The sequence below is a fragment of the Ursus maritimus genome (assembly GCF_017311325.1).
Source record: "Ursus maritimus isolate PB19 chromosome X unlocalized genomic scaffold, ASM1731132v1 scaffold_X1, whole genome shotgun sequence".
Classification (NCBI taxonomy): domain Eukaryota; kingdom Metazoa; phylum Chordata; class Mammalia; order Carnivora; family Ursidae; genus Ursus; species Ursus maritimus.
In genome coordinates this window covers 1,844,538-1,853,391 of record NW_024423319.1, presented here as the reverse complement: position 1 = coordinate 1,853,391, position 8,854 = coordinate 1,844,538, and the positions used below count along the sequence as shown (strand labels likewise).

The 8,854-nt window shown below is 59.1% G+C and overlaps 1 protein-coding gene across 2 annotated transcripts in view; it reads right to left on the bottom strand.

The window, feature by feature from the left end:
* The window catches only part of L1CAM (L1 cell adhesion molecule), a 20,513-nt gene extending 13,223 nt beyond the window's left edge, over positions 1 to 7,290 (bottom strand). The window contains exons 1-9 of one of the 2 annotated variants that reach the window (XM_040626975.1): positions 7,140 to 7,290; positions 3,733 to 3,838; positions 3,287 to 3,489; positions 2,132 to 2,254; positions 1,855 to 2,025; positions 1,512 to 1,623; positions 1,194 to 1,378; positions 915 to 1,046; positions 642 to 785 (exon numbers count right to left, since the gene is read on the bottom strand). In XM_040626975.1, the coding sequence (XP_040482909.1) occupies positions 642 to 785; positions 915 to 1,046; positions 1,194 to 1,378; positions 1,512 to 1,623; positions 1,855 to 2,025; positions 2,132 to 2,254; positions 3,287 to 3,489; positions 3,733 to 3,838; positions 7,140 to 7,215 (1,252 nt within the window). In that variant the 5' untranslated portion in view covers positions 7,216 to 7,290. The remainder of the gene's footprint in view (positions 1 to 641; positions 786 to 914; positions 1,047 to 1,193; positions 1,379 to 1,511; positions 1,624 to 1,854; positions 2,026 to 2,131; positions 2,255 to 3,286; positions 3,490 to 3,732; positions 3,839 to 7,139) is intronic. The other variant, XM_040626971.1, reaches the window with a different exon arrangement.
* Positions 7,291 to 8,854: the final 1,564 nt, after the last annotated feature.

The following is an 8,854-nucleotide window of genomic DNA, read 5'->3' as shown; positions in this document are numbered from 1 at the left end:
TGTCTGGGGTCAGGATCTTGGCCGGAAGCTCTGGGGAGAAGTAGTTACGGAGGACAGGGCAGGGCTCAGGGTAAGGCGAGGGTCCACAAGCCGTCAGGGCAGGCACGAGGTTCAGCAGGGCAGCCTCTCCCAGGAGGGCTTGGGGGGATGCTCAAGTCCCTAGCAGTCCTGCCCATCTTGCTTCCCTGCACCCAGGCTGAACCTGCCTTCCAACGTTCCTCAGATACGCCTCCCATCCCAAACACCCAAGTTTGACCAATTACTTGAGGCCCCACTGACAGCCCACCTCTTCCTGAAAGCCTTCCTGGCCCATCCCCGTGTTCCCTGAGGCTCCGGGAGAGCAGCCACCAGGCTGGCCTCAGGCACACCCTGGCCAGGGTAGGCTTCCGCTCAGTGACATGCGGTGGGCCAGAGCACGCTCTGAAGCCACTCTGTCATCTGTAAATGGTGGCAAGACCCTGCCCTTCTTCCATGCCACCACCCTCCACCCCCACCCCACGCTGTTGATGAAGGTGGGTGAGAGGTTGGGTGAAGGACCCCGGCGAGGAGAAAGGCAGCCGTGGTAGACAAAGCAGCTGTTGGCTGAGTCAGTCCAGTGGCCTTGCCTGGCGGGCTGCAGGACAGACAGACGGGTTACTCACGAACAACATAGATGTAGGCATTGGCCAGCAGGAGTCCATGCCGGTTGCGGGCCTCGCACTGTGTCACCATCGTGTCGCTGGGCTGCACATTGCTCAGGATCAGGGCCCCACGCTGGATCCGGTACTTCTGGTCCTTGGCCAGATCTGCATGAGCAGCAGGGGGGCCCACGGGCCCAGGGCAGAGCAGTGAGGCACGCTGAGGCCCCTCCTCACCCTCCCCGTCCTCCCCGGGGCTCCCCGACACTCCCTGCCCCTGCCTGAGGCCCCACTCACCCTCTACAGGAATCCCGTTGATTCTCCAGGTGACTTCCGGTTGGGGCCTCCCCTGCACTTGGCAGTCCAGGCGGACGGTCTCTCCAGGCCCATACAAATGGCTCTGGGGCTTGTGTAGCCAGTAGGGGGCAGCTGCGAAGGGGAGGAGAGCGGCCCTGAGCCGGCAGCCGGCGCTTGCCCCGACCCAGACCCTGCCCCCTGCCGACCAGTGGGCACCGCAGACTGCCGTCCCGGGAGGTCATTCCTGGGAGCCGGTGCCACCCAGTGGAGGCATCGTACCCTCCACGGTGACGTAGTAGGTGTGCCGGTCGCTGCCCAGTGAGTTCTCAGCCAGGCACCGGTACTCGCCATCATCCTCCTCCATCACGTTCAGCAGCTGCAGGGTCTTGTTGTGGTTCTGGTAGGTGACTCGGTCAGCTGGCATGGGGCCACTCGGACGCAGCCACTTGATGGTGGGTGTGGGGCTGCCCGGGGCCATGGTGGAGGGAGGCCAAGGTGGGGGAGAGCACATTGGAGAGAGCACAAGGCTGATCAGCTCGGTCCCATGACAGAGGTCCCATGGATCTGCCCACCCCCGCCCAGGGCACCCAGACTCACAAGCCCTCAGCGATGCATTCCAGGACCAGTGGCTGCCCCTGCAAGGCTACCAGGTGGCTGCTGGAGTTGGTGGGGAAGAGCAGGCGTGGCTTCCTGTCAATCATGCTGTTGGCTGTGAGGAGAAAGGAAGTGGGTGGCATGGCCCACTCCTCACTCCACCCATGAAGTTACCAGGCTAGGTGCCTCCCCTGCGAGGCCCGGGGGCTTGTTTCCTCCTCTGTCATACAGGGAGGGCCCCATCTCTGTTCTCGCTTCCTGGGAAGGGGTCTGGGCAGGGTGCAAGTCATCTGATCTTTGGGATGGGCCGTGCCTGAGGGCGAGAGAGAGGGCGGGTGGGACTCACTGGCCTTGACCCGGAGGTCAATGGGTTCCTTCTGAATGATGGTACGGGTGCCGGGGAAGTGGGCGTGGCAGATGTAGTCTGAGTGGTTGTCCGAGGTGAGAACGTTGGCGAAGTAGAGATTGCCGTTTTGGCCCATTGTCACCCGCTCATCCTGCTTGATGTGCAAGATCTCTGCGGGGGTTGGGCAGGGGGCAAGGAGGCAAAGGTCAGGCCCCCTCCAGGAGGATACACCCACTACCACCTTCACCCCAGTCAGCAGCCCCTTATGGGCACCCACTGCTATTCATCCAGTAGATCCGGAGCGGCTCGGCACTGGGCGGAGGGTGGCAAGGCAGAATCACCGACTCCCCTTCCTCCACCTCCACAGGCTTCACTGTCTCTTTCGGCCACTTGGGGGCACCTAGAAGGGACAGAGAGGCTGGCACTATGGCTCCCAAGTCTCCTCCCGCTCAGGGCAGGGCAGGGCAGGGCAGGGGAGAGCAGGAAGGATGGCCAAGGGCGTGGGAGGGCCAGATCATGAGGGAGTTCCCATTATGAGGAGGCAGAGACTCCCGGGCCTTTCTGGGCCCAAGGCTCCGACCCACCGCATGCAGAGGAGAGGCTGGGCGGAAGACCAGATGGCTGTGAAGGGTTAACCCTTCACAATTCTCAGCTCCCACCCAGAGGCCTAAGATGGGGGGTGGGGGAGGCTGTGGTGCAGTGATGGGGGAGGGGAGCTGTGGGAGGATGTGGGAGTCACAGACCCTTCCATCATCCTGACACAGAAACCATGGCAACAGTTCCCAAGGTAACCAAAGGGGTGGAGAGGAGAGAGGAGCATGCTCCTGAGGCAGAAAGCTCAGGGAGGATGGGATGCAGATGGAAAACCCCAGGGAGAGGACGGCACAGATAAAGACAGAGCTGGAGAGCGGCGAGGAGGGAGATGGAGGGCCAGGTCGGAGGTGGAGAAGGAGGTAGCAGGGAGGAGGGAAAGCAGAGGAAAGAGGCCACAGAGTGATGGGGGAGGTGGCAAGAGATGACCTGAGAGCCATGGAGAAGGAGATGGGATTGCAGAGTCCCAGAGGGGAAGAGGGGGACAGAAGGCCAAGCCCCAGCAGTGACTCAGCCAGACACAGAGCAGACCGGAGGGAGGAATGAGGCAGCTCAACAAGCCCAAGCCCTCGTGCGGGAGCCATGCGGCTGGCCCCGAAGCCAAGACAGGACAAAGCCCAGAGGGAGACTCGAGGAGGGGGAGCTACAGGTGACCAGAAAGACGGCAAAGAAAAGGACAAAGCACAGGAGGAGGACATTGCTGGGGAGCGAAGGACGAAGGTGGCTGCAGCTGGCAGGGCCCCAGTCTCCCAGCCTGGACTCCCACGCCAGCTCCCTGAGACCAGTTCGGGGACCCTCGCATGTGCCCCAAGCCCTCCCAGGCCCCTGCAGCGCCTCGTACCCTCGGCCATGAGCTGGATCTCATGGGACATGGCTGTGCCCAGCTTATTGCTGGCAAAGCAGCGGTAGGTGCCCTGGAACCTCTGGGCAAAGTTGCTGTTGTTGCCGATGATGGTGAAGGAGCCGGAATGCAGGGCCTGGTGCACGGTCACACCCAGTTCCTCCTTGGGTTTGAAGTGGACACCGTCCCGAGTCCAGCGGAACCTGTGGGCAGAAAAGGGCTGAGGCCCGAGGCCCTGGAACCCAGGACAGGGGCTGGAACAGGCCAGAGGCCAGGCTGTGAGCAGCCAGAGGCCCTGGGGATGGGCTGAGCAAGGGCAAGGGTCAAGGGTGATAGGAGAGATCTGGGGCATCTGGGCGCAGAAGTTGGCTGAGCGTGGGAGGCGTGAGGACTAGAAGCGGAGACCAGCAGCCAACAACAGGGCTTAGAAGGTGAAGGTCACTCACTGCACTTCTGGTTTGCCACTGGCCTCACACTTGAGGCTGATGTCATCTGTGGGGAAGACGACCAGGCGCCGTGGAGACTGTTCTGTGATGACAGGTGGCTCCATCACTAGGGACAGGATAAACAGAGACTGGTAAGGATGGTGTCTGGCTAGTTTCAAAGCCTCAACCCCTGTCCCATTGTGAAGGAAGCAGGCTTTGGAAGCCCTTAGAGCCCCAAGGCTACAGGGGTGGGGGGGAGGAAGAAGGAGCTAGAGAGCCACAGACTTGTGGGCCACGAAAAGAGGGAGAGAAGGGGACATGGTTCAAAGGTAGAAAGAGACAGGACAGAACAGCAACAGAAAGTGCAAAGACAGACACCTAAGAGTGAGATGAAGCCAGAGACAGAAACCAGGAAGTCCCAGGGAGAGAGGGGAGCAGAGAGGAAAGAGCACCAGCAAGAAGCAGAAGAGTGAGCAAGAAAACCCAGGCCAGGGCAGACACAGAACAAAGATGGCCCACAGGTGGCAAGGTGCGGAGAGCCAGAAAGAACAGCGACCCACATGGTGCACGGGCTCGGGGGAGAGCTGAGTAGGTGGAGCATATGCAGGAGGGGGACTTGCTGGCACCCCTCTTTCCCTCTCTCCCTGGCCTTCTGGGAAACACTCCCATCCTCCCCCAACTTACCACGGTATCCTTCATCTAAGAAATCCAGGCAGCAAGGGAGAGAGCGGGAGAGAAATGCTGACACTAAGCCCCAGCAGGGGGCCGATGGCTGCGGCAGAAGTAAGCCCCAGCAGACTCCTGGGGAAGGGGAGGGAGGGAACCTGCCACGGGTGGTGTAACATGGGGGTTACATGCCAGGCTGGAGTTGTGGCCAGTCAAGACACAGCCCCATCACTGGTCTCGGGGTGGGGTCATGTCCACAGGGGGCCGGGCTGCCACTCTCCGCAGACAGGGAGAAATCTGTGCCTTTTACAAGGACTGCCCTTTGGACAGACCCCCGCATCCCCCCTGGTAGGGCCTGCAGAACTGACCCCCGTTCCACCCAGGGTGCCTCAGAGGGTGGGGGGACAGGCAGCCCAGCATCCAGGGCACCTTCCCCCCCTGCTCCAGCCCACTTCCCTCCTAATCCAATTAGCACAGCTCAGTGTTTTCAATTACCCAGGCACAGCCTTCCAGGCCCAGCTCCCCCCCCTCCCCGTGAAACCCTCCCAAAGGCCTGGCTGCATCTGAGTTTCCATCCCCTGCAGGGCTAACGCCAGTTCTCTCTTTCTCCCGCTCCTTCCTCCCCACTGGCCACCAAGTTCCCTAGGGTAGAGGCCAGAGCTACTGCTTCCCTGCGCAGGACTGAGCCGGGCACTGGCCTGGGTGGCTGTGTGGAGGGGAGAGGCGGCAGGGAGGCAGGACAGGGAGGGCAGTAGTGCGCTGCCTCTGAAAGCTTTGTCTCCGCGGAAGACCTCCGTAAGGGCCCCCAAGAGAGAGGAGGAGGCTTCCTGGGGACACTGTAGAGGGAGCCCTGAGCTGGGGAGGGACCCGTGCAGGCAGCCTAAGAGCAAGAGACGGTGACTGGGATGGGGAACGGGATGGGGAAAATCGACTGGGTGGAGGAAGCGGGAAAAGAGACAAAGGGGCCTGAAGCGGCAGGGAGGGAGACTGTTCTAGCTGGAGGATAGGTTCCAAGGGGAAGGCACCAGGCCACCCACCATATCGTATTGGGGTCAATAACAAGTGCTGGCCAGTGCCCAGGGCAGCCCACTTCTCTCTCCTCACTCCTCCCTTTCTCCAAATTCTCCCTGCCCCTCCACGCACAGACACACCCGGCCAGATGGCCCAGCCAGTGTGGTAGCAGCGCAGGCCAGGCTGGTGCCCAGGGTAAGGCCTGAAAAGACACCAAGAGGAGATGAAGGGGAAGGAGGACAAATACATGTGAGTGTGCAAAAGTGTGAATACAGGCAGACATGTAAATGCTCCTGGGTGTACTGCCTGCAATATGTTTGCCCGGCAGTGTGTCTGTACATGGGTGTGTCTCGCCAGAGTACATCTGAAGGCTCTGTGTGTGCGTGCTTGCATTCACTATTGTACACCTGCCTCCGTCTGTGTGCATGACTCTGTTCCTTTGTGTCTAAACCCCTCGCTTGTGTGTGTGTGTGTACACCTTGTACACCTCCTATGTGTCCTCTTGGGGTCTCTGCCCCTTCTATATATCTGGGCCTGGTTGGATACAGGTGGCTTGTCTGTAACCAGAGTCGGCACAGGCATGACAGCATGGACCTCCATATCTAAGGGGACATCCACACCCTTTGTTCCGTCCATCCCTCTCTACCTCCACCAAACCCTCAGCTGCCTTCCCCCAAAGCCAGGTACCTTCCAAGCCCACCTCCCTCAGCCTCTGTCCCATTCCTGGCATAGACAGTCTTCCCCACTGCCAGCCCCCAGCTCATCTTTCAGTGACACTGGCCTCCTCCAGGTCCAGGCTCAGAGACAAAGGTGGCAAGGTGAGGGAGAAAGGATTGGAACTACCAAGGAAGGAGCAGGTTCAAGATAAACATCATCATGGTAACACACACCCCACGCGCAAACGAGTATTCACATGTGGCCCCAACTCACATGCACACACGACCCACTATAATCAAATGCTAACAGTCAAATACCTGCAGACCTTCACAATACTGACCAATAAGTAACAGTTACAGCGACTCACAAAGATACGCATATAGGAAATCAAAATCACACTCAAGAATATCCACACTTTGTCAATAACAACTACACACTTCCATACACACAAAATATACAGTCTGTGCAACTCACAAGCATACACAAATACTCATGTTTTGTCACAAACCTTCAGCCATACCCCCCAACACCCACACACCTACCCATGACCTTTCACAAACTAAAGGTTCCAGCAGTCCCACCCCTCAGCCCCACCCAATCATAAGGATCCAGAAAGCTGCTGGGCCTTTGTAAGGGGTCTTGTCCTGTCTCAGTTCACAGACAGGGCTACCAAAGTCCCGCGATGGTATTACTCAAGTCAGAAGGAGGGCAAAACTTGAATCCAGGCGTTTGCACAAGCTAGCCCATTACTGGGGCCGGCCCCCTTCTCCTGCCCGTCACAACCCCGGAGGCGGGTGGGGGAGGGAGGGTCAAGGGAGAGCACAGAGGGGGCCCACCCCCGGCCGGCTACAAGCCCGCTGTCCGTGGTCCTGAAACCGCCCGCCCCGTCCGCGCCTATTTCCTATCCATGGTGCTGACACACCCCACTTCTTCCACCTTGTCATCTCCAGAGGTCCTGGGTACCTCCCGCCCACTCTGTGCCCAGGAAAGTAGGAGTGAGGGTCCAGAGCCGGCAGAAGGTGAGGAGGTAGAAGATAAAGAGAAGCCCAGCGCGGCGGCGAAAGGAGGCGTCAAGGCTCCCTCCAGCTACTCACATTCGTCGGGGATCTGGATGAGCAGGCAGGGGCTGCACAGAAGGAGAGGCCACAAGTACCGCAGCGACACGGCCATCTTCCCAGCGGCGCCGGCAGCTCGGCACGGCACAGCCGGCCGGGCTCCGCTCAGGCTCCGGCCGGAGGGAAGGGGGCTGGTGGGTGGCTTGGGGCGGGACCGGGGGTGGGGGCACTGGGAGAGGGAAAGAGGGAAAGGAGGGAAGGAAGGGTGGGGGAGAAGAGAGGAGAGAACGACGACTTTAGTGACTAACATCTGAGCGAGCCCGGGCTCCTGGCCCCGCCCCCCGCCCCGCCCCCAGCTGGCCGGCTCCCCCATCCCTCCCTCCTCCGCACCTTAGAGGGAGAAACCTAGAAGAGTCTTAGCACTAGCTAGACCTCCAGGTCGCCTTTCATTCCCTTTCTCCTCTGTCTGTGCCTTCAGCACCAGCTGCCTCTCCAGCATCAACTTGTTGCCCCAATCAGCTCCCCTGGGCATGCCACAGACCACTCTGTGCATGAGTGTGGATGTGGATGGGCATGTAGCCAAATATGCACATTAGTATTTATATGGCTGGGTGTGTGCATGCAGGGGCACATTTGTATATGTCTTCTCTGGGAGGGGAGCGCACTCACGAGTAGGTATGTGTCTGGGAGAATCAATGCATGGGTCTAGATAGCTGCGTGTGCACACTGGAGCACGTGTGTCTTCTCGTGTATATCTGTGGGGATGAATCTTCACATCTGCTATCTCTGTGTGTGCACACAAGCATGGTGAGCGTGTATGTAGAGAACTCTTGTCAGTCTCATTGCTGTGGGTTTCAGAGCCAACTGATCGCTGGGTGCTGTTCAGGTCTAAAAAGCTGGTGGGGGGCAGCGGGATCTTGGGAAGTGGGGACAGGGAAGGGAAGAAAGGGGCCCAGGAAGGTGGCATTTCACAGAACGGTTTGAGGAAATGGAAGAAGGAGGAAGGAAGCCTGACCTCAAGAAGTGGCAGGAGAAAGGGAAGTAGGAAAGCACCTCTCCTCTGTCTCTCAGGCTCCTGGGGGGCAATAGAAGTGACTATGGCCTTTCCCCTTCCAGATGCAGCAAGTCAGGATCAAGGGGAGCTCTGAGACAGTGTTTCTGTCACCTCTCAAGTGTCTGGCAGGCCCAAGTCTTTTGCTGAGTCTTCGGGCTCAACTGCTAGATGTGTCCACCCAAGCCCAAGTGACAGCAGCCATATCCACATTCCACCTGCATTCAAGAAGCCCTGAAGACTGGATGCCCAGGCAAGGGGGGTTTCTCTGCCAATGACTAGAAGAGGAAATACACTTCCAGAAGACAGCTGATTTTGACTCCAAACAGGAAAGGGTGTGAGAAAGAGACAACTAGAGAAAGTGCAGGAGGGGTAAAAGTAGGTTGCTGGTTGACAGAGAGCTTGAGGCTGGAGCTGGGGTCTGGATGCCCTCCCCAAGACCATACTGGACATGTTCATTGTGCTCAGCCAATACCTCAATGAAGGGGGACCAAGCCTCACCCAGAACAATGAAGGGGTGGGTAGGGAGGCCTAGAATGCCATGCTAAGGCATTTAGACTCTGTCAGGAAGCAACCAGGAGCCATGAACTGGTTTTGGGTAAGGTGACCCGAGAAGAGTGGTGAATGCAGCAGATTGCCTGGGGACTAGGTAGGGCAAATGGATGGTGGTGAAGAGCAGGCAGCTTGGAGCTCTCAGACTCCC